The sequence below is a fragment of the Prionailurus bengalensis genome, chromosome B3 (assembly GCF_016509475.1).
Source record: "Prionailurus bengalensis isolate Pbe53 chromosome B3, Fcat_Pben_1.1_paternal_pri, whole genome shotgun sequence".
NCBI classification, from domain to species: Eukaryota; Metazoa; Chordata; class Mammalia; order Carnivora; family Felidae; genus Prionailurus; species Prionailurus bengalensis.
In genome coordinates, this window is record NC_057355.1 from 125948679 (window position 1) to 125975453 (window position 26775).

The following is a 26775-nucleotide window of genomic DNA, read 5'->3' on the forward strand; positions in this document are numbered from 1 at the left end:
CATTTCATTCTGAGGATGATAAACAAACCATTGAAGGGTTCAGAGAGAATGACATGGCACTATCTGATTCTGTGGGGAAAAGACTGTAAGAAGCTAAGAATGGAAACAAGGGGGCTTCTACACCAGCCCAAGCAGGAGAAAACAGAGACAAGAGGATAGATGAAAGTATAGTAGTAGAGGAGATGAGCAGTTACCAATTCAGAATGTACTTTTTAAAATAGAATTTAAATTAGACAGAATTTAATGATGGACTGGATGCGAAAGATGAGAGAAATGCAAAGGAAGGGACAGAAAAGAACCACATAAAAATTTTTAAATATAAAATTAAAATTGTTTTTCTTGTCAAGATGAGTATCCATCTTTGTAAGAAGAAATCAATCATAGGAGCTACTTACTAGGACAAATCACACAAAAAGATGTAATTTAGCACCTTCTGTACAAGTTCCCAGGTCAGGAGAGGAAAGAACAGGAAATGGAGCTCCAGCAACCCACGTCTGCCCAAGTCTCTGTGGCTCTGAATCACGGCACTCCTCTAACAGGATTCCCATCCAAGACTGACAGTGGATAACAATGCTTCAGGATCTCAATCTCAGATAAAAATATGAAATCACACAACTTTTCCTCACTGCCATACAAGGCCCATCAAATGACTACATAATAAAGTTAGAGGTGTAAATACTGTTCTAACTTGGCCATAAGATGGACAAAGATATATTAGGAAACTCTAAGCAGATTCCCATTTCTTGGGCAATAAATAATGAATACCACAGCTTCAGTATTTACAAAAAGAAAAAAGGATCATGAGTACTCAATACAAATGTAAATTAACTAGGAATGCAATGAGTCATAATAGAACTATAAAAAATGCTTTTCTGCCAGGTAAAGAAACACAAACAAGATTACACAGAGGAAAGATCAAACAGCATTAGAACACCAGTGGAAAATGACTGTAACTAGGTTGGGTAGACAACAGATTGCAAAGGCAGTGATTATTAAGGAAACGAAAACAATAATCAGGAGAAAGTTTGGATCTATAGAAGATAAAAATTTAGAGAAAGTGCATCTTTGGCACATTTCTATATATATTAGATACATGAACCATGGAAAAGGGCACGAGAATACATGATTCCAGTGGAATAACTCATATCAAATTACAGTCTCTCATTGTTTTACTAGAAGTAAAAAGACTTTTTCCACATAGGGATGGAGTGAGAGAGGGAAAAACTGTAACCCTAAATGGGAAGCATGAAAGAAACTCCAACAAAAGGCATAGAAATGATAGTTTTAGTGGTAAATATAACAGATGTCTTAATATAGAATACTCAATGTGTCGTATTTTATTTTTCAACAGTAAAAAGCAACACTGTTTCAAATGTAAATTTTCAAATAACAAAAGTTAAATAATTACATTATTTTTCAGTTGTACTGTCTGTGCCAAGTATACTTTCAGGGAGTCCTAATAGTAGAGATACATGTATTATAATCATTTTCCAAGAAAGTTTAGCAACTTCAACGAAGGATGCCTGCTTGGTCACAATTGATGGTTCAATACTGACGACTAGTGGTCAAAAACATGCAGTAATTTCCTATTTTTGAGTATCCTCCTAAGACTTTTATCATCTACATTTGAAACATTTGGTGTAAATTATGTAAAAAACCTATACTGAAAGAACTTTCAAAAGTTCTGAAAATTAAAAAGAAAAATAATGTATCTCTTTTCTGTCCATTATTTGTTATGTTCCCAAATCAAAGCCAATCAGCCTCTGGTAGTGACCCCAAATGGGAACAACTCCATGAAGAATCAGTTCATTCATATCCACACAGCCAAATCAACACTGTTTCAGAAATCTGTAACTAATATTTTATTTTTTTATTTATTTTTTATTTATTTATTTTTTTTTTAAATAATTTTTTTTTCAACGTTTATTTATTTTTGGGACAGAGAGAGACAGAGCATGAACGGGGGAGGGGCAGAGAGAGAGGGAGACACAGAATCGGAAACAGGCTCCAGGCTCTGAGCCATCAGCCCAGAGCCCGACGCGGGGCTCGAACTCACGGACCGCGAGACCGTGACCTGGCTGAAGTCGGACGCTCAACCGACTGCGCCACCCAGGCGCCCCTGTAACTAATATTTTAAAGTCTTAATTTCAGAATTCATGTATCTGAGCAGTTCTAGTCTAATTTTGTTTTCTAATTTTGTCGGTTTTACATTAAGAAACCCAGTAACTTAGCTGTCCTAAGTTCTCAACACAATTTGAAAAACAGTAAACCACCATATCAACATACTCTAAAAAGTGAGAATTTAATTGTGATGGTCTGAATTCTTGAAGAATGTTTGTGAGATTCCAGTTAAATCACTTAGACTATTATATATTCAACTTCAAAGAAGTTAAAATCTGTTAGCATTTACTTTGTTCTCTGCAGAAATAAGAGCAGTGGGAAAATACAATGTAGACAAACCTGAAAGGAAAAAAAAAAGTTTTTTTAACCATGTGTGCTACATATAGCTAAACGGTCACTCCTGTGTGAAAACAACGGTCATCCCTTCAACAAGTACTCACGGAATGACTGCTGTGGGAAAGACACAGCACTACATGCCCCGGAAAACAGGCATGATGGACAAAGTTCCTGCTAACAGAGTTCCCGTTTTAGTGGTGGAGACATACCATAATATAAGTAAACAAATATACAACTACAAGCGGTTTTTAAGTGCTATGAAAAGCTCAAGTAATTTGATAAAAAAGAAAAAAACTGGGGCAGAAAAGAGCTTTTTTAGAAAAGAGAGGGAAGGAGGGAACAGAGCCTCCTGAAGAGGAGACAACGATGAAACCTCAAGGATGAGAAGAGAGAAGTTTGCTGAGGGTCAGAAGAAAAATGTTCTGATAAGACACTGAGAGGACATCACTATGCTTAGAGCACAGATTTCTTAGAATAATTTGTAGTTATAGATGTAATGTTTAAAATTTGAGAATAACCATCTAAAAAATAGAAATATAATCTACAGCTTTAGAGCCAGAAGTATTAGAATGAATATACATTTCAATCCAGTACCAAACAAAAAAGAAGGGGAGGGGGAGGGGGAGGGGGAGGGGGAGGGGGAGGGGGAGGGGAAGGGGAGGGGAAGGGGAAGGGAAGGGAAGGAAAGGAATATGTTTAAAAAAACATAAAATGATTTAAAAAATTTCCAAATGCATCAATTAATCCTAAGTGTAAACTGACTAATCCAGCCATCAAAAACAAAAACAAAAAAAGAACAGCATATCAAAACATATGGTAATTTCTTGAATTTTCAGTATTAATTTGAAAACCAGATCAACTAATGTTTCTAACTTGCAAGTCTTAAAAATGAAACAATTATCCTAAAAAATTAAACAAAAAAGTTTGAAAAAAGTAATAGAGTTAAAACAGAAGTGATGGAGTAATAAAGCTAGTCAAAATGAAAACTAATAATCATAATATCTAGCAAGACTAATAATGAAAAAGGAAAAAGGAATAACTAAATAACACTAAAGCAAAAGAGTAACAGCTTCAGAGAAAGATTTAAAAATAATAAATCAGAGCTATGATTGCTTTTTTTTTTTAAGTTTATTTATTTTGAGAGAGAGAAAGAGAGTCCATGTGGGAGCTGGGGAGGGGCAGAGTGAGAGTGAGAGTGAGAGTGAGAGAGAGAGAATCTCCAGCAGGCTCCACAGTCAGTATACAGCCCAACTCAGTGCTCAAACTCATGACCTGAGCCAAAACAAAGGGTTAGACACTTAATCGACTGAGCCACCCAGGTGCCCCCTATGATTGCTTTTTAAAATTAATTTCAAAATACAGACAAAATGGATAACATATAAAATCATGAATTACCAAACTGACTTAACAAGTAAAAAGGCTATATAAACCAAGAAAGAAAGAAAGAAAGAAAGAAAGAAAGAAAGAAAGAAAGAAAGAAAGAAAGAAAGAAAGAAAAGAAAAGAAAAGAAAAGAAAAAGGAAGAAAGGGAAAGGAAGAAATAGAAAGAAAGGAAGAAATTGAAAACCTCAGGCAACCAAAAAAATAACAGGTATAAATGGTTTTATGGGTGAGTTTCAACAAACATTCAAGAAACAGACAATCTCTCTCTTAAACAGAGCCAGGAAATAGAAAAAGAAGGAATCTACCAAATTCATTTTATGAGGTTAATGTAACCTTGCTTCCAAATCCAAGAAGACAAGTACAAAGAAAATTATAAGCCCTCAATCATAAACATAAAGATAAAAATCCTAAGAAAATGCTAGCAAATTAACTCAGCAATGTATAAGAATCAACAGATTTTGACCAAATAAACAAGTGCTAGGAGGGGTCAAAATTCATTGGTAACATTCACATTTCAATATCAAAAGAGAAATACAGCAAGCAGCAAGAGTATTTAATAAATTCCACAACACATTATGATTTTTAAGAAACAAACAAACAAACAACTTCTTGAAAACCTATGAATAGAAGGCAATGTTCTTAATCTGATAAAGGACAGCACTGAAAAAAAAAAAAAAAAACAGAAGCAAACAATATGAAACACTAACACTTTGGAAGCATTCCTATAAAAATAGGAACAAAGCAAAAATTCTTGCTATCTTTGTTTCTATTCAATATTGCACTTGAGTTTCTAGCCAGTGCAATAAAGCAATGACAAAAAAAATGAATAATAAAGTTAGAGACTAAACTGCCTTTCATTTTATATATGATTATCTACACAAAATATAGTACATGATAGTAATACATGAAGGTTCCTAACAAATTAGAAAATAAGATCATTAAGCAAAAGCGTTGCATACAAAAGCCACATATAAAACAAACTGTGCTCCTACATATTCTAAATAACCAATCAGAGATGCAATAAAAGAAAATATTCCATTCACAATAGAAAGGAAAACCCTAAGATACCTGGGAATAACTCTAACAAAAATGTATAAGACCTTTCTATAAAATTATAAAACATTACTGAAGAACATTAGAAAATACCTCTCCAAATTAATCTATATATTCAGTGCAATTACAATCAAAATGCCAGCAGTATTTTTCATGGAACATGACAAGAGATTTTCATTATCATTTACCAAGATATAATGAAAGCTATAATAATGAAGACAAAATGCTATCAGTTCGGGGATAGACAAACAGATCAATACAAAAGTATATAGAACCAGACAGACACCATGGGGAACTAGATATATAACAGAAGTAGCATTTAAATCAGAGGGGAAAGAACAAATTATTCAAAAATGATGTTGAGGCAACTCATTAGTCACATAAAAAACAACATAGATTCCTTCTTCCTGTCATTAAAAAAGTAAAATTCCTGAGGGAAAACACAAGCAATCCAGTATTTCCAAATGAGCAGTGATAAGCAAGCTATCTGTATGGGCACAAATGCAAACTGCCGACAAATATGTGAAAAGACGTTCAAGTTCACTAATAGGGAAATGCAAATAAACATAAAAATGAGTTAATGCTTTATACCCAGGAGCCTGGCAAATATTAAAGAGAATGGAGAGAAAAGGGCCATTCTCAACCATTTCATGAACAGAAATGTAAAAGGTTGGAACCTTCTGAAAAAATAATCTTATAACCTCTATTATGATAAAAATCCAACCGTAGTAATAAAAGATTAAGTTTGAACCACATCAGCTAGTTCAAGGAATTTCCAGGAAGTATTGGTGGGAGGAAAAAGCAAAATGCAGAATGTACATATATATAATGTGATCTCATTTTATCAAGATAAAATATACAAAAAATCCTATACATGCAAAGGTGTAATATGGTCCACAGATGTCTGTCTAGGACAATTAAGAGCAATAATTAGGGAAAATATAAAGGGATCTCTTCCACATGTTTACACTGGTTCCTTTTTCTTAGTGAGTAGGATTAATGGTTGATAACGAGAGAACACATAAGAGATAGGGGAATGAGCCAAACAAATAAATAAAGCTACATTAAAAAGAATGCATGAGCATTTATGATATGATCACATCAGTTACACATTTATTAAATGTGGTTACTTTCCATATTTAATAACATATTTATACAAAATACTAATAAAATATTTAATAAATATGTTAATAAATGTTTAATATTTCATAAAAATAGTAATAGGAATAGTAATTAGTAATGACCTGAGACAAAAAAACCTCATGTGAAATATATCACTAGAAGCTGAATAGTGAGGAGAAAAAAGCCATGTCTGTAAAAGGAGAAAAATAGTTGATGGGATCTGGGTTTATTGAATAAAAACCATGGCTTAAAATAAGGCTCAGATTTATCCCACACAAACAGCTAAACAGCTCCACTCCATAAAGAATACACACTAGAGCAAGAATTTTTGAATTTCCCCCAGCTACACACATTTTCCTACAGAATAGTACACGTGTAGTTGTGCTTTTGTGATACTCAGTGCTCTCAGGCCCTTGGCAGTCTGAAGGCCCCAAATGTCACCCTTACTGTGTTATTCTCTGCTTACCACATCCCCCCCACCCCCACCCCCCCCCCCCCCCGGTCACCTGGGCCTGAAAAGGACTGCATTCTAGAACTCATGTCCCAGGGACTGGGAAAATACAGTACATCTTCTGAGCTTTCCACGGAACTTGTATTTTACATTCCTGTTTGCTTGTAAATTCTACTGGTCTTTCTCAAAGCCCAAGAAGGCTACTGGGATGGTCAAAGTCAGGATGATTTAACCGACATTTATATAAAAGGCATCTAATAACATTAATGGGGTAAGGGAAGTGTGTACTAAGAAATAAACATGTGAAAATGTGGGGGCACAGACTATGCCAACATGAGAGGATAAAGTGCCATGCAAAAGTTATGCAATTCAGCCCTAGAAAGATAAGTGAAGGGGAGTTCAAAATCAACCAGCCTTAGAAAGTCCCCTGTGGCTCCAAACCGGAGTAGGGGAGCCTTGAAAGGAAAGGGTTAATGAGGGGCACGTTAGAACATTTGCCTGACTAGGTTCTCCTCTGAATTGACACAGAAGTCTCAAGGGAGATGCTAAAGCTATTAAAAGGACATTAAGAAAACATTCTTGGCTTCCTTAGAAGCTTCTCCCTTAATGAGTCCAAACTAAATACATTTATAAACTGTACCCAAGGCTTTTCTTAGGTGAAGTATCCATATTACTCAGCATCTCTGGAGCCACAATGACATTTCTGGGAAGGAACAAACAGCTATTTCTTCATTAGTTTTTCACAATTGGTACGAATGCCAAAAGATGAAGAAAAATATTGAAAAAAAAATCTATCAATCACTTTAATTTTTCTGTACATGACTTTAATGTTACTGATGAGGCTCACATAATCTGGTTTCCCATAGACAGACAGACTGAAAAACCACTGAGCTGGACTCCCATCTTACACTAACAATTCCCCACTAATCTTCACCATCTTCAATTAAGATTCCATCCTTTACCTTCCCCCACAGGCTTCTCCACAAAGCACCTTTAAACCTTGAGGCACCTGATTCCCCCAAGATCATCAGCAAGCATGGAATATTACTGGTGGGGTAAGTGGGAGAGCTAGCACTTTAACATTCTACGAAATGATCTGAGAAGCATTTACAAATATGCACCCAGCATTTGTCTCATGTATTTTGTTTTAAGTAATTCAAATGAAGATGGAGAAATAACAATCAATTTACAAGAAACAGCTAGGAAAAAAAAAAAAAAAAAAAAAAAAACAAGTCAGGAATTCCCAAGATGCCATAGCCAAGAGTTAGAAATTTTATCTAGGATCTTATGTTATTTTGGGGCCTGCAAAAAAGAAAAAGCTTTGACTTGAGCTTACTTCTAAAGACCTCATTTGTGACCCTAACACTCACCATGCCAACCCCACTCCACTATATTTAACTAATCAAAGTTAGCTTACTAAGAGTTTGTAATATGATAAACATTAAACAAATATTTTATTGTTTGCATACTGGTTTGACAAGGAAAGACCGAGGGTTATAGGCTGAACAATATTTGAATTTGATTAATAAAAGTTCAGAGTACTAGAATAACCATTCAAAATTTTAAAAAGATATATAAAAAGAATATTTACTGCACAATATGAAATATTCATCTCTCTAAAAAGGCCTCTGCTGAGATCCCAAAACAACATAGTTTAAAATATGAAGTCTGGGGGCGCCTGGGTGGCGCAGTCAGTTAAGCGTCCAACTTCAGCCAGGTCACGATCTTGCGGTCCGTGAGTTCGAGCCCCGCGTCAGGTTCTGGGCTGACGGCTCAGAGCCTGGAGCCTGTTTCCGATTCTGTGTCTCCCTCTCTCTCTCTGCCCCTCCCCCGTTCATGCTCTGTCTCTGTCCCAAAAATAAATAAACGTTGAAAAAAAAAATTTTTTTTAAATAAATAAATAAAATAAATAAATAAAATATGAAGTCTGAAGGCCAGTGAAGGTCCTTACCAAGTTAAGAAAAACTGACATTCATGTGACATCAGTAGCACATGAGTAGCTGACACTTAATAAAGGGAGTAGATTCCAGAGTGTCCACAGCTCACATGCTTAGACCAGGAGGGGGAAAAACACACATACACATTAAAAAGTGAACAATTCCTTCTTAAGACCTCTAAACAAGAAGAGGAGAGTGCCGTTCTCAATCTATTTCCAATGATTAATACTGTGTTTTTCATTAAATGGGAATAAAGTTCTAAGGACCTCATTAGATCACTAAAAAGAAGCAGGTTTTAACCAAAACTACATATTGCCTCGCTGTAATAGGACATTATACCTAGAAATCTCTGACATCCTGGAATTTTTAATGAATACTCCTAATCTCTTAACAATTTTTAAATGTCATAATATTCACCAAGATTGAATTATACATTTTAAGGAGGCAGAAGAGCACAGTGGCTAAAATCAGGCCTCCTTACTCACCTATACTTTCATTTTCTCACCACAGCCAGAAACAAAATATATCAATTACTATGATCGTACAGTACAGGTATTTGCAAAAGTGTTTTTTAATATTGAACAAAAAGCAAAGTGTTTCCTCTCCTTAAACATGACCTTTCCAGAACAGCCTAAGCCACTTAACTTGGGAGTAGGAAAACGTATCAGCCTAAATTAATCCTTTCCAGCTTCCACTGCACTGTTTAATCCAAAACCACCTTTTAAAAGCATATAGGTCACCACTTAAAGTGACAAAATATGAAATTAAACATTTCTCATCAATAGTGATCCTCTATTGTATTGTCAGAGATGGAATTCCAAATCACAACTCAAGCTTTTAGTCAAATTGACAATTACAATGCAAATATTCAGGCTCTGGTTTCTCAAGAATAGGGGTGGGAAGCAATCTTCCTCTCCTTCTTTCTTTGTAATTTTGTGCATTCTGCAAAGAAAGAGGAAAATAAGTACAGAAAATTTCTCTAATTTTCTCTTGTAAAAAAGAACAATTGTCTCTTCAGTACTATTCTTAAGCTCACCAGATGCAATTTGCTTTGAGAACAAATGTATAAAAATCAAGGTTTTAAAAAAAAGGCTACCCACATGCTGTATCTAATTATTCAACAAAGTATCCTCTTCAAAGTAATTACCAACTAACAAGGGTATGCCTCCTTTTGTGAAACGGAGAAAAACGGAACTTTAGAAAACAAAAGTAGATTTTTCTGTCAGCTTACATTATAATTTAAGGTTGCACTTTTTGCTCCTAATTTTCAATTGGCAGTGTCTCCTAATACTTAGGAAAAAATTTTAATCCATCAATTTATAAGGGTTAGTGATGTTCATGCACACATAAGTGCATTTGTAGAACACCATTTTTAGAGAAAACCATTTTGTAAAGAAGAAAGAAATCATTTTTTTAACTTTTTAAGTTTTCTTGTTTTAATTTTTTATACTTTATGTATAGATCTAAGACACATTTAAAGGGAATTTCAACAAATTAATTTTCTACAATGATAGTAATAAAACATCACCAATGTAATATAGTGAGAATTCACAAATCTACACCAACATTAAGAGAAAAAGCAAAGCCCTTCCACACGGGAGGAATCCAATTCATAAATGTAGAAAAAATGATGCAATGTGCAAAAAAAAAAAAATCACCATTTAGCATCACTTAGGAGTTTTAACTGTTTCAAGAGAGAATATTAATAAATGTTAACATCTGTGGGTAAAAGTATGATAAGATATAAGCTATTTCCAAGTTTCTAAGAATCTCCCCATAAAATAAATAATTAAAAAGGCCTAATAGTAAAATTTACAGTGAAGAAACCTGGCAGATAACACCTCAACCAAATGTTCCATTTTTACTGGTAAAGGGACAAATGGACATTACATGCCTCCTAGTAAGATATCCTGGGAAAAGTGAAATACCAATTCTCTGGATTTCCTGCCAAAAGTACATAACCTGAATTTAGTCATGAGGCAACATCAAAAAAACAAAAAGAAAGGCATTCTACAAAATAACTGGCCAGTACTCTGCAAAGTTGTCACGGTCATGACAAAAAAGAAAAATTGAAAAAACTGTTCCAGACCAAAGAGACATGATGGTCACATGCCATATGTGACCCTGTACTGTACCCTGGCCCAGAAAAGGATGTTAGTAGCAAAATTTGAATAAAAACTATAGGTTATTTAAAAAAAAAAAAAAACACTATAGATTATATCATAGTATTGATCCAAAATTAATTTCCTATGATTATGGAAGAGAATGTACACACCTTATTATTTAGCTATGTAAGTATTTACATCGTGTCTGCAACCAGCTCAAAAAAATCGTATCTAATAAAAATAATTATTTTACATTATTATGATTATTATAACATACATACATATATAATGATAAAACAAGTAAAATGTGAATTTATTCAGGTAAAACGTGAATATTGGGAGAATCTAGGTAACGAGTATACAGAAGTCCTTTGTTGTAATTTTTTCAATGCCCTCATAAGTCTGAAATTTCAAAAGATACCTGAAAGGTAAGTGATCTCAATTTTGAAATGGTTTGACCATAGTCCAGTCTAGGGGTTGGCAAACTTTTATAAATGGACCAGACAGTCAATACTTCAGGCTTTGTGGGTCAGATGGTTTCTATTACAACTCCTCAATGCTGCCACGGTGTTTTAAAATAAAAACAAAGAACAAAATAAACACCACCTTCCACAAATAGTAAGAATGGAACAGCTTGTTCCAATAAAACTTTATTTACAAAAATACACAGTGGGCCACATTTGACCCATTGGCCATAGTTTGCTGACCCCTGGTCTAGTTCATGCCAAGGAAAATTTATCAGAATAATAATACTTTCAGTTAACATTTTTAATACATGCCAGATACTACATTAGGTAAAAACCTGATTAGGTAAAAACTATTATTATTTCCACTTTCCACAGAGAAAATGAGCCCAGACAAACTAAGGAACTTGCTCAAGGTCACAAAGCTAGCAAGCAGCAGACTTTGGGTTTGAACCAGGTAGGGCTGTCTTCTTCACACTGAACTATGCAAACTATATGTATATTTCTTATATGGAATGAAATATACTGCCACATGCAACAACCAAGGAACTCTAATCATTTTAACAGCAGCTAAGTAATTACCAAACTTAAGATTTACTCTCTGAGAAGGTATTTTTTTTACAAACCTCCTGTAGCTGCAAAGAAATAAGTCCCAGTTGATCCTGCCGTCTTTCCACCAGCTCCCTTTCTGTGCGCATCTCTCTCTCTATTTCCTGAAGCCGTCGTTCCACCCGATCTGAAACCTTAACATCAACAGACAGAAACAGTGACATGATAGAGCTAGTAGGCAATAAAAGACAACATTGAAGAGATATTTCATGCCGCATACACTACTGCCTATATAGCATTTAAGAATAGCTTGTTTATAGTGCCCTTTTTAACGATGCTTATTATAAAGCAGATCACAAAAAAACTGACTGAAAGTTACAGAAGAAAACATTCATTAGTCTCCAAATAATCCAGACCTAGAACCCAATGAAGGACTTAAATCTTTCAAAGTATAATATAATAATCAGAAGATCAGAGTTAAAATAGACTAGAAAAGAGTGCCCTCTGGTGAATTAGAAGGAAAATGCCAAGTTTGCCAACAACTGCATTATTACTCTATTAATGATAAACTGATCTATTTAGTTCTTTTTCATTTTAATTATCTATAAACATGACCTGCCTAGAAAGGTTTTGATGTCTATGAGCAGCAAATAATTAAAAGCGTTTTTCATGAGCTTGTCAATCTTTTCTACTGTGATCTACTGAAAATAAACCAGCTGTAAAAGATCAAAAACTAAAGTCAAACAGAAAAATGTTTAATTGGGACCCTCTAAAAATAAACATGAAAAAATTTCTTTCTCTGATGCAAGATTTTCCTTGCTAAAAGTTGTACAAATTCAAACACATTTCATGTGTATCATTATACAGACCCCTAAATAAAATTTACCTATTTGACAATGTATATTTGGTGAAGCAGGATACAAGGGATAGAAAACATTTGGATTCATTTAAGAGAAGCAATAAATACAGCCTCATTATAAGAAATCTTTTGCCAACAATTTATATAGCCAGGAGGGTCTTGGTCACAAGGAATTTTACTGGGACAATGGAAATGTTGTAAACTGGATTATGGTGATGGTTGCACAACTCAGTACATTTACTAAAAATCACTGAACTGTACACATAAAGCAGATTAATTTTATGATAAATTATACCTCAAATCAAGTTGGTTTTTAAAAAGACATTGGTCAATATAAGTTTAATCTGCCAATAAACACTGAACAAAAATATCCTACCAAAAAATTTAGCAGTTACTATTTACTAAGAATGATCATTCTTGGGTTTCCAATTTCTACTGCTTAAAAACAACTAAGATATTTACTGTGATATTCACAGTGCTTTACTAAAAACTCAAAACACCCGGGGCGCCTGGGTGGCGCAGTCGGCTAAGCGTCCAACTTCAGCCAGGTCACGATCTCGCGGTCCGTGAGTTCGAGCCCCGCGTCAGGCTCTGGGCTGATGGCTCAGAGCCTGGAGCCTGTTTCCGATTCTGTGTCTCCCTCTCTCTCTGCCCCTCCCCCGTTCATGCTCTGTCTCTCTCTGTCCCAAAAATAAATAAACGTTGAAAAAAAAAAATTAAAAAAAAAAAAAACAACTCAAAACATCCTTTAGCATTAAGCTTTTCATTTATCCTAGTAATCAACCTTGTCCCATTTAACAATTTACTACTGCATCTGAAATAAATGCAGTACCTACTGTAGCAGAAAACAATATTGGATAAATACTAAAAAAACAAAAGGTTAATTCATGCAATTTTTACAAAATTGAAATACCTATGAATGTAAAAAGTAACTAATAGCAACATTCATCAGAAAATAAATAATACAGAACCATCTCACACTTATTAGGATGGCTATCCAAAAAAACAGAACAACAAAATTAAAAAAAAAAAAAAACAGAAAATAACAGGTGTTGGAGAGAAACTGGAACCCTGGTACACTGTTAGTGGGAGTATAAAATTGTACAGATCCTATGGAAAACAGTAAATTGCTTCCTTAAAAAATAAAAATAGTTACCAGCAGTTCTATTTCTAGACATACACTCAAAAGAATTGAAAGCAGTGTCTTAAAGAGTTATTTGTAGACCCATGTTCATAAGCAGCATTATTCACAATAGCCAAAAGATGGAAGCAACCCAAGTGTCCCCTGACAGATAAATAGATCGACCAAATGTGATTTACACAATACAATGGAATATTATTAAGTCTTAAAAAGGAATAAAATTCTTACACATGCTACAACATGGATAAACCTTGGAGACATTATGATAAGTGAAATAAGCCAGTCACAAATAGAAAAATACTGTATCACTCCACTTATATGAGGTACCTGGAGTAGTGAAATTCATGCAGACAGAAAGTAGAAAGGTGATGTCCAGGGACTAGAAAACGGGAGTTTGGGGGGTTGGCACTTAATGGGTATAGTTTGTTTTACAAGATAAAAAGAGTTCTAAAACAATGAATGTAGAGGGAGCCAAGATGGACGAACAGCATGGAAGTTATTGTGTCTCGCATCCATGAAATACACTCAGACCAACACTATACCATCCTGCACACCTAGAAAAGTGATCTGAGGATTAACACAACAACATGCACAACCTGAACCACAGAAGTCAGAAGGTACACAGTGTGGAGAAGTGAACTTGAGGACAGAGAAGCCGCAGAGGGCAGAGAGGTGCTTTTGAGTGTGGAGAGAGAACAGAAGACGGTGGGGAGAATACAGGAAAAACACCCCCCACAAAAGCAGATGGAGAGAAAGTGGATAATTGGAAACAGCCACAGGGACTGAACTAAAAAGGGAGAAAAGAGAAAGGAGAGGGTTTAAATTCCATTAAGACTATAAACAGGGGGACCGCAGATCGTCTGCAACTCCGTAGCTCAATACGTGGCAGTGCTCTGGTTAACAGCAAATCCCCAGGAGAAGAGTGGGGTCCAGGAGGTTCTTGAGCCACACGGGGAGAAGCAGTTCCACTGCTGGAAGGACATTTGCTAAAGGCTTGAAGGCAACCTGGGCCGAGCAGACCCCAGAGAACGGCAACATCGCTGATCCTGGAACAAGGTCATTAAGGGTGAACACTAGTGCCAAATATGTGTTGTGATTTTCCATAATCCCTGAAATGCTGCTGCTACACTATCTAACGAACTTTTTCCGGAGCCGGCGGGCCCCTGGCCGCAGTCTATGGGCTTCGTCAGCAGCACAGTAATGCGAATTTTCCTGGGTGCGGCCAGCATTCAGCCATTGCTTGGTGAGACCCTCCGCAGAGGGGCAGAACGGGTCAAAGCTGCAGTCCCTCAGAAGTAAGGGGCCAGGGAAAATGGCCACATCTGAGACAAAACTCGGGAGAGAGGTAAAACCTGGGGCTCAGTCATGGACAGTGTAAAAGCAGGGAGTGGATGAAAGCTGAAGACAAAGGACGGGTGAGAGATTGCTGATCAAGGAGAAGACAGTTCCAATACTAGAGACTGGGTAGCTTGGTGATGCCATTTTCACCACTCCCACACATGCACATATGCACCTACAAGTGCCACAACAATCCACCCCAGTAGGCTAGCAGCACCATCTACTGGAGAACTGAGCTGTTAAACTCAGCCCCGCCCAAATGAGCCAACCTCACTCTTCAAGAACAGAAATCTCACCGCCTGCTTAGTTTATGGACTATAAAGTGCTTCATAGTCTGACATCCAGGGTAAAACGAAGTAATTTCAGTCGTATTTCAGTATGTTAGCAGGTGCATCTATTCATTTTTTTTTTCATTTCTTTTCTTTCTTGAATACAGAAAGAGAAATAATTCACTTTGATTTTCCATTTTTACTAAAAATATTTTTCTTTAATTTTGTTACTATATTTTTTACTTTTGTGTACATTTTTCCAAGTTCTAGTTTACGTCCATCATTTCATTTTAGTCTACTTCAGTGTATTCATTTTTTCAAATTTTCAAATGATTTCCTTCTTTTTTCTTCTTTCCCCTTTTCTCTCTAATCTATCAAGCCACTTTCAACACCCAGACCAAAACACACCTAGGATCTAGCATCACTTATTCGATTCTTTTTGTGTGTTTTTAATTTTTTAAGTTTAATATTTTTTAATTTTAATTTTTTTACTTTAATTTTTTCTACCTCATTAATTCCTTTTCTCCCTTCAAAATGACAAAACAAAGGAATTCACCCCAAAAGAAACGGCAGGACAAAATGACAGCCAGGGACTTAACCAATGCAGATACAAGCAAGATGTCTGAACCAGAGTTTAGAATCACGATAATAAGAATAGTAGCTGGAGTCGAAAACAGATTAGAATCCCTTTCTGCAGAGATAAAAGAAGTAAAAACTGGTCACGATGAAGTAAAAAATGCTATAACTGAGCTGCAATCATGGATGGATGCAGCAGCAGCAAGGATGGACGAGGCAGAACAGAGAATCAGTGATATAGAGGACAAACTTATGGAGAATAATGAAGCAGAAAAAAAGGGAGATAAAGGCAAAAGAGCACAATTTAAAAATTAGAGAAATCAGTGACTCATTAAAAAGGAACAACATCAGAATCATAGGGGGGAAGAGAGAGAAATAGGGGTAGAAGGGTTATGTAAGCAAATCATGGCAGAAAACTTTCCTAACCTGCGGAAAAACACAGACATCAAAATCCAGGAAGCACAGAGGACCCCCATTAGTTTCAACAAAAACCATCAACAAGTTATATCATAATCAAATTCACAAAATACTCAGGCAAGGAGAGAATCATGAAAGCAGCAAGGGAAAAAAAGCCCTTAACCTACAAGGGAAGACAGATCATGTTTGTAGCAGACCTAGCCACAAAAACATGGCAGGCCAGAAAGGAGTGGCAGGATATATTCAATGTACTGAATGAGAAAAATATGCAGCCAAGAATTCTCTATTCTGCAAGGCTGTTAACCAAAATAGAAGGGAAGATAAAAAGTTTCCCAGACAAACAAAAATTAAAGGAGTTTGTGACCACTAAACCAGCCCTGCAAGAAATTCTAAGGGGGACTTTCTGAGGGGAGAAAAGATGAAAAAAATAAATAAATAAATAAATAAATAAATAAATAAATAAATAAATATTAATAAATACATACATACATACATACCAAAATCAACAAAGACTAGAAAGGACCAGAGAACACCACCAGAAACTCCAACTCTACAAGCATCATAATGGCAATAAATTCATATCTTTCCGTACTCACTCTAAACATCAATGGACTCAATGCTCCAATCGAAAGACACAGGGTAACAGAATATTTAAGAAAACAAGAGCCATCTACATGCTGTTTACAAGAGACCCACTTTAGACATACAGACACCTTCAGATTGAAAGTAAGGGGATGGAGAACCATCTATCATACTAATGGTCAACAAAAGAAAGCCGGAGTAGCCATACTTATATCAGACAATCTAGACTTTAAAATAAAGACTGTAACAAGAGATGCAGAAGGGCATTATATCATAATCAAGGGGTCTATCCACCAAGGAGACCTAACAATTGTAAGCATTTATGCACCAGATGTGCAAGCACCGAAATATATAGCTCAATTAATCACAAACATAAAGAAACTCATTGATAGCAATAGCATAATAGTAGCAGACTTCAACACCCCGCTCACAGCAATGAACATATCATCTAGTCAAAAAATCAACAAGGAAACAATGGCTTTGAATGACACACTGGACCAGATGGACTTAACAGATATATCCAGAACATCTCATCTTAAAGCAGCAGAATATGCATTCTTCTCCAGTGCACATGGAACGTTCTCCAGAATAGACCACATACTGAGACACAAATCAGCCCTCAAGAAGTACAGAAAGATCGAGATCATACCACCCATATTTTCAGACCACAATGCTATGAAACTCAAAATCAACCACAAGAAAAAATTTGGAAAGGTAACATATCAGAGTTGATATGAATCAATTAAATTTATTACTAAGATCTGAAAAAGCCCTAAATCTGCTGTTATAAAAACAGCAAAATAATAAAATACAAATTAGAATGTCTTTTAATGTTAGCATTTAATGAAAGAAGGTAAAAGAAGCAAAAGCATTCTGTTTATGGGATTGTATTCTGGCTTTTCAGTATGTTGATTCCTCATATCCTGAACAATATCTGCTGGTTTAAAATCCATTTCAGTAAATACTTGTTATATATTCTGCTGCTGTAATCTATGCAATAACCATGTCATTCTAAATGCGGTGTCGACAGATTTCTCAAAGTTCAATTAATGACCAACTCTTGCAGAAACAGCTGGATCCACATGAACATTTTTAATTTAAACAGTTACTGCCCTATAGAAAACTAGAATAGGGGCGCCTGGGTGGCGCAGTCGGTTAAGCGTCCGAATTCAGCCAGGTCACGATCTCGCGGTCCAGGAGTTCGAGCCCCGCGTCGGGCTCTGGGCTGATGGCTCGGAGCCTGGAGCCTGTTTCCGATTCTGTGTCTCCCTCTCTCTCTCTGCCCCTCCCCCGTTCATGCTCTGTCTCTCTCTGTCCCAAAAATAAATAAACGTTGAAAAAAAAAAAAAAAAAAGAAAACTAGAATAAAATAGACTTTTACTCCATGAATAATCAAACTTAATAAATACACATATCACACTCAAATGGGTAGAATGGAGACAACTAATAAGCTGAAATTTCCCTGTGGTATGAGGCCCATGCAATATTGATTATTACCAAAATTAAGTCTTAACAGAAAATATTTTTCATAATATTATGTTATAATCAATAACTATTCCCTTCCAATGGGAAGTATGAAAGAAAGAAACTAAACGAACAAAATTCTATGAGTCACAAAGGATTAACAAATCAGATCTTGGCATGTGTGATAGGAAACAATACTTTTTGCTTCTCAAAGAAAATTGTGTCCTGTAAACTTTTAAGATATATTTTAGTTACTGAGAAAATGCACGATAAGTAACTGTAATCTTAGAACAATGTACAATAAATGTGATTAACAATGGTTACCAACAGAACTGAAATTGGTGGGAGATAAGGGCAGGCATTCGTTTTTCTTTCTATATTTGTACAGTATTTTAAAGTTTTCCACAGTGAACATGTCTCACTTTGGTAATTGTATTTTGAACTTAAATCTAGATGGGAAACAGCTGCAGATGTTGTGAAGTTTAACATTCAAATAACAAAACTGCATCTTCTCTGACAGCATGCTATCATGAATTCACAAATACAACACAATATGTCAAACAGTTATGAAGTGTAAATGTTGACTTCAAATGGAATAAGTGAGTCACAAAAATCTATATTAAGCTTTGTACAAATTAGAAGCAAACATCATGTGGCCTTCAGAAGACCTTCTAAAATTCAACATTATTGTTAAGTTTTGCATTAGGAAATTGTTTCTCAATCAGGACTACATACACCCACATGATGTATGAGATGCCCTCACTTAGGTGACACCCTTACTTTGAAAGGAAATTACAGAAAACACAAAACAAGCTCTAGCAACACAACTTGATGGGATGAACTGGCAGATGAACAATTCAACCAGCACACAATTAAGTGTGTATAATTTTCCAAGTTTAGACAATATAACAGGATATGCCCTGATGAGCTGGGCACACTGGACAGCTGGGTAAACTGGCAAATTATACACACCAATTACACCAATGAGCTGAGCGTTAGTGAAGTGTGACATCCAGTTGCGCAATCATAGGTCTATCTGATGTGTAGTAAATCTTGATACATGGTAATAATGGTATGAAAGAAGTTGGACTTTTTTTTAAATTCAACTGTTAACTTTTAGCTCAGTAATTACACGTCAGATCCCCATTAATGCCCTTGACCATGCAGAGACTTCTTACTAGTTTTATTTACTATATGAAAGAAATAGAAATAAAGTGATAACTCTTCATTATGGATTCTTTGTCAGTAGTGAAAGGTGAACCATTAACAAATGTGATGTGCACTATGCAAATCAGTACTTTCAAACTCCAAACTCAAACTATCCCAAATAAACAATGTCCACAGCTTACTCAGAACTAAAATATCTCAGCAGAACACTGAGGATTTCTGAGTTTGGAGCAAAGTCTTTGTTATAAGCATGCTCACAAGTTGTGCACCTATGTACCAAGCAAAAGGAGCTTCATACTACAGCTGCAAAATAACAAGTCCTGGCAAAAATAGCATTAGAAATATCAAGTATAGTAAAAGAATCTGATACATATGAAAACATTCAGAGAGTTTCATTTCCAAAAATGACAGATCAGATAATTTACACCAAACCTTCCACTAAAAGAAACTGAAAAACTAGAAATATTTTAAACAAAAATCAGTTTTAAGGCACTAGAAAGCTAGTGGAGACCAACATGAAAGAGAAGAAAGAGAAGAAAGAAAGTAAGAGAGATTAGTCCATCTTTTTTCCCTGAAATATCAGCCTGCTTCAGAAAAAGCAGTTGTGACACTGAGAAGCTAAATAGAGTTTTTAACCAATATGTGGAGTTACGGGGGGAAAACTGGAGTTGGGTACCTTTCTAAGGAAGGAGATCCCTAGTTAAACTTCCCCCACTCCACACCCAGCCTTCAGGCTACAATCCTGAAGAGCTATCCACTAGCAATAAGGTGAACCAGAAACAGCTGAACCCCAGCACTGAAGTTTAACATTGAAACAGCTCAGCAAAAATAACAAGGAAATCCATGATTGCTATAGCTCTTAATCTATAACAAAAAGTAATTATGTCCTCTCATACACAATAATTATCAAATTATTCATTCTTAAAGAAGAATGAAATGTATTCTCTGTCAAACAAAAGTAACTGATCAAAAATAAACAGTACACAAAAACAATTGTGATCGAAATCCAAGAAAAATGAGAAAGAACAGAAAAAAACAGACCATTAGAAGATCTAAACAATGGGTGGGGCACCTGGGTGGCTCAGTCAGTTGAGCCTCTGACTTCAGCTCAGGTCATGATCTCATAGCTTGTGAGTTCGAGCCCCACATTGGGCTCTGTGCTGACAGCTTGGGAGACTGGAGACAGCTTCAAATTCTGTGTCTCCCTCTCTCTTTCTGCCCTTCCCTGCTTGTGCTGTCTCTGCCTCTCCCTCTCTCTCAAAAATAAACAAACATTAACAAAATTAAAAAAACAAAGATCTTAACAATGGAGTTATGAAAGACAGATACATAGATTAAGGATTTTGGCAAAGAACTACAAAATTAAAAATGATGAAATGAAAATTCTAAGTGAAACATGATAAGCAGTGGGTGGATTAATAGAGTAGGTTAAGCTGAAGAGAAAGTAATTATATGAAAGTTCAGAAGAAAATATTCAAAATAATGAAAAAAATGAATAAAAATTTATAAAAATGAACCTAAGAAACAAAGGGAATAGGTACAAATCAAAAGAACACAACTAAGCTCACTATAGTAAAATTGCAGAAAACCAAAGAGTAAGAGGAAAAACTCAAAATCAAATTGGAGAAAAATATATACGACTATCAAAAAAGCACCAACAGGGGCGCCTGGGTGGCTCAGTCGGTTAAGCGTCCGACTTCAGCCAGGTCACGATCTCGCGGTCCTTGAGTTCGAGCCCCGCGTCGGGCCCTGGGCTGATGGCTCGGACCTGGAGCCTGCTTCCGATTCTGTGTCTACCTCTCTCTCTGCCCCTCCCCCGTTCATGCTCTGTCTCTCTCTGTCTCAAAAATAAATAAACGTTAAAAAAAATTAAAAAAAAAAAAAAGCACCAACAAGGGGCGCCTGGGTGGCTCAGTCGGTTAAGAGTCCGACTTCGGCTCAGGTCACAATCTCACGGTCCGTGAGCTCAAGCCCCGCGTCAGGCTCTGGGCTGATGGCTCAGAGCCTGGAGCCTGCTTCCAATTCTGTGTCTCCCTCTCTCTCTGCCCCTCCCCCGTTCATGCTCTGTCTCTGTCTCAAAAATAAATAAACGTTAAAAAAAAAAATTTTTTTTTAATAAATAAATTAAAAAAAGCACCAACAAGGGGCGCCTGGGTAGCTCAATGGGTTAAGTGTCCGACTTCGGCTCAGGTCATGATCTCACGGTTTGTGAGTTCAAGCCCCGCATTGGGCTCTGTGCTAACAGCTCAGAGCCTGGAGCCTGCTTTGGGTTCTGTGTCTCCTTCTCTCTCTGCCCCTCTCCAACTTGTGCTCTATGTCTCTGAAAAAATAAATAAATGTAAAAAAAAAATTAAAATTAAAAAAAAAAAGCACCAAGACTCACAGCTGACTTGTCAACAGCAACAATGGAACTGAGAAATGATAAAATATCTTCAAAATACAGACAAGGGAAAAAAGAAAAAGGACTATTTCAAATTTTATATCCAGTGAAAATCTCTTTCAACAAAGAAAGTAAAGACATTTCAGACAAATACAGAGAGGGTCTGTCACCAAAGAACCCATTCCAAATGAAATTCTAAATTGGATTTTTCAAGTATATATTCACTGTAAAGGAAATTTCAAATTATGTTCTTAGGGCAGAAAAGGAATCTCAAAATGCAAAAAGGAATGAGAAAGAAATGAAGACTGCTAAAGAGTAAATATTACTGTATAAAACATTAACAGTAATGTCTTATGTGGATCAATTATATAAAGAATGAAAATTACTGACAATAAGAACATGAAAGTGGAAACATAAGTTAAAGGAGTTAGTGTGTTCTTAGATCCATGTATTTTCTGGAAAAAGCTTGAAGTGCTAGTTTATATTAAGATTGGATAAATTAAGAGTGCATGTTTTAATACCTATATTAACCATGAAAATATAACAAAATAAGGTACAATAACCAAGATAATAAATATGGAAAAAATTTTAAAATGAAGACTTGGGGTGCCTGGCACAGTCAGTTAAATGTTTGACTTCAGCTCAGGTTATGATCTCACAGTTCATGGGTTCAAGCTCTGCACTGGCAGTGTGAAGCCTGCTTGGGATTCTCTCTTTCTCCCTTTCTCCCTGCTCTTCCCTGACTCACACTTTCTCTCTCTCAAAATAAATAAACTTTAAAAAAAAAATTTTTTAAAGAAAACTAATAAACCCAAAGGACACAAGAAAAAAATGTAAAAAAAGAAAAATACAGGTGAAACCAACTGAAAGGAAACATAATATGGTAGATTTATATAAATTAAATGAATATTTACATAAATGTAATAGGGTAAATCCTCCACATAAAAGACAAAGATTAATTTTTTTAATATTAAGTGACACTCTATAGTGTCATGAAAATATCCAAGTCAAAAAGCAAATCTTAAAAATGATGTATAAGACATAAGACCTCTAGATTAAACACTATAAAATAGCAATGGAAGGATTTGCTATGTTCATGAACTGGAAAACTCACATTGTAAACGTTTCAATGCTAAGTTGACCTATAGACACAATGAAATCTAATCAAGATCCCAGGTTTTTAAAATTTCACATGCTGATTCTAAAATGTATGCAGAAATGCAGAGCAAAAATTACACAAGATAAACTTGAAGAACAAAGTAAAAAGACTAACTCTAAGAGAGAGGAGTCAACATGGCAGAGAAGTAGGGGGACCCGAATTTCCCTCATCCATCAGCACAGCAGTATTGAGGCCAGAAGACTTGGAATTCCAGGAATCCTGGTTACAGAGTGACAGAAACATCTCCAGGGGCCCACGTGACAATTTGTCAGGCCAAAGGTGTGTGACTGTGAATTGGGAAAGGTAAAATAGGTGGGGAGGCAAGGTGGGGAGGGATCCGCTTCTGTGGAGACAAAAGGAAGAGAAAGAGAGGCTGTGGAAGTGTAGGATTGTATTTGGACAAGAGAAAAACCATGGACCGGGGAACAGAAAAAAAACAGAGAAAGAACCAATTTCTTTTTTTTTTTTTTTTTTTTAATTTTTTTTTTTCAACGTTTATTTATTTTTGAGACAGACAGAGACAGAGCATGAACGGGGGAGGGGCAGAGAGAGAGGGAGACACAGAATCGGAAACAGGCTCCAGGCTCTGAGCCATCAGCCCAGAGCCTGACGCGGGGCTCGAACTCCCGGACCGCGAGATCGTGACCTGGCTGAAGTCGGACGCTTAACCGACTGCACCACCCAGGCGCCCCAGAAAGAACCAATTTCTAACATGATCCAGGGTTGTGAGTTTTCCTCAACTGGCAGATTGGAGCCTGCCACCCTTTATGTGTGTCTAGGAGGAAGACGGAGCCAGCCTCTGGCTGGGTAGTGAGCTCAGAGGCAAAGTAGGAGAGACCAGTTCCTTCCCTTGAATGCTGTAGGAAGAAGGTATATAGCCATTCCAAGGACAAAAGACCTGGCAGGCACCTGCCAGCCAGAGGCCCTTTGTTGGCTGGCTGGGCAGAATGACACTACCCTGGAACCAGGGCAGAGCGGGATCCTTTAAGACATGGGGGTTTGAATCCCAGCAGAGCACTGGGAGGCGCGGGAGACAGTGGAGTGGGACAAACCGGGTTCACGCCCACGCAACACTGTGAGGACAGCCTGAACAGAGTGGTTTGAGACACCTGGTCTGGGGAGGAGAAACTAGGTTGTCATCGTTTTTCTCCCCATCACCAACAAGGTGAGGCTTCAGGGAACAGGACAGCGGCCTCCCAGTGGAGGCCGGACCCACCTACACCAAACCCCACCCCTCCCTGCCTGATAACTGTGTATTTACCGGAGCAGGATGGGCTCTGAGGAACCAGACAGCCCCTCCTCCAGACTAGCACAGCCACCGGTTCCAAGGCACCATCAGGTATCAGTTCTCCAGTTTTGCATTTTCTGATTTGATTCTTGGTCAATTCTTATTTTATATATACATTTTTTCTTCCTTTTCTTCCTCTCATTTCTTCCCTTCTCTGATTGTTGGTTTCTTTAAGCAGACATTTTTAATCTATTCTTTTTACATCTCTTTCATATCTCCTTCTTCTCTATTTTCCTGTCTCTCTCGGGATTAAGCCATATAATTTCTCTGATTTTCTGCCTGGTCACTTTTTTTTTTCTTTTCTTTTTCCCCACCCCTGTCATTTCTCTCTCTTTGTATGGGATAAGGCTTCTTCCACCACCCTCTCCTTTTTAAATTTTTTCCAGGGTTTCTTCAACACACAAATCAAAGCACACCTGGTGGAAGGTCCAAACCACCACTACGAATAGGGAGATAAAGCAACCAGACTCACAACAGAGAGCATGCAACACACTCCAAAAACACCTCCTGAAGGGCCAGTCCCAGGACAGTATATGACCTTTTTTGAATATAGTAGTGCTCACAGGTACAGGACACATAACAAGTTATTAAAACATATAAAGGACAGGAAACTAGGTAACATGACAAAACAAAAGAATTCTCCTCAAAAGAAATTCCAGGAAGAAATGACAGCTAGAGGATTGTTCAAAACAAATATAAACAATATATCTGATCAAGAATTTAGAAAAACAGTCATAAGAGTAATAGCTGGGCTTGCAAACAGCATAGAAGACAGCAGAGAATCTACTGCCGCAGAGATCAAGGAGATAAGATACAGTCACAATGAATTAAGAAATATTGTAAATGAGGTGCAAATGAGGTGCAAAATAAACTAGATGCAGTGACAGCAAGGATGGAGGAAGCAGAGGGGACAATAAATGAAACAGAAGTTAAAATACAGAAAATGATGAAGCTGACAAAAAGATAAGAAAATACTAGACCACAAGGGGAGAATTAGAAAATTAAGTGATTCAATGAAACGTAGTAATATCTGTATCATAGGAGTTCCAGAAGAAGAAGAGAAAGAGGCAGAAGGTTTACTTGAACAAATTATAGCTGAGAATTTCCCTAATCTGGGGAAGGAAGCAGACATCGAAATCCAGGAGGTACAGAGAACTGCCATCAGATTCAACAAGAAAAGGTCTTCACCACAGCATATCACAGTGAAACTGGCAAAATACAAAGATAAAGAGAGAATTCTTGGGTGACTGGATGGCTCAGTCAGATAAGCATCCAACTTCAGCTCAGGTTATGATCTCGCAGTTCGTGAGTTTGAGCCCCACATCGGGCTCTGTACTGACAACTCAGAGCCTGGAGTCTGCTACAATTCTGTGTCTCCCTTCTCTCTGTCCCTCACCTGCTCACACTCTGTCTCTCTCTCTCTTTCAAAAATATATAAACATTAAAAAAATAATAAAACAAAAGATAAAGAGAATTCTGAAAGCAGCGAGGGACAAATGGGCTTAACCTACAAAGGGGGTAGACACATAAGGATAGTAGCAGACCTGTCTACTGAAACTTGGCAGGCCAGAAAGCAGTGGCAGGAAACATTCCACGTGCTGAATAGGAAAAATATGCAGCTAAGAATCCTTTATCCAGCAAGACTGTCATTCAGAATAGAAGGAGAGATAAAGGCTTTCCCAGACAAACAAAAACTGAAAGAGTTCATGACCACTAAACCAGCCCTACAAGATACCCTAAGGGGGCCTCTGTGAGTGGAATGCTGCAAAGACTACAAAGGACCAGAGACATCACCACAAGCATGAAACCTATAGATAACACAGTGACACTAAATCCATATCTTTCAAAATCAGTCTGAATGTAAATGGACTAAATGCCCGAATCAAGACATAGGATATCAGAATGGGAAAAAAAAAAAAAAAAACAAAAAAACAAAAAAAAACAAGATCCATCTATATGCTATCTACAAGAGATTCATTTTAGACCTGAGGACACCTTCAGATTACAAGTGAGGGGATATAGAACCATCTATCATGCTACTGGAAGTCAAAAGAAAGCTGGAGTAGCCATACTTCTATCAGACAAACTAGATTTTAAACTAAAGGCTATAACGAGATGAAGATGGGCATTATATCATAATTACGGGGTCTAGCCATCAAGGACTAACAACTGTAAATGTTTATGTCCCCCATATGAAAGCACCCAAACACATAAATCAAATAATCACAAACAAAGCAATCTTATTGATAAGAATACAGTAATTGCAGGCGACTTTAATACTCTACTATAGCAATGGACAGATCATCTGGGAAGAAAATCAATAATGAAACAATGGCCTTGGACCACTGTCCAGATGGATTTGACAGATATATTCAGAACTTTTCATCCAAAAGCAGAATACACATTCTTCTCACTGGAAAAGAATGCACTGCACATGGAATATTCTCCAAGATAGATCACATATTGGATTACAAAACAGCCCCCAATAAATATAAAAGAATTGAGATCATACAATACACATTTTCAGAAACTTGAAATCAACCACAAGAAAAATTTGGAAAGCCTCCAAATGCATGAAGGTTAAAGAACATCCTACTAAAGAATGAATGGGCCA

General features: G+C 36.6%; 1 protein-coding gene across 4 annotated transcripts in view; it reads right to left on the reverse strand.

Annotated features, from left to right (window-relative positions):
• Positions 1-26775, reverse strand: part of CEP128 (centrosomal protein 128) — a 394462-nt gene that overhangs the window by 315856 nt on the left and 51831 nt on the right. For all 4 annotated transcript variants that reach the window (XM_043556773.1, XM_043556771.1, XM_043556772.1 and 1 more), the window contains exon 9: positions 11599-11715. In XM_043556773.1, coding sequence (XP_043412708.1) covers positions 11599-11715 — 117 coding nt within the window. The remainder of the gene's footprint in view (positions 1-11598; positions 11716-26775) is intronic.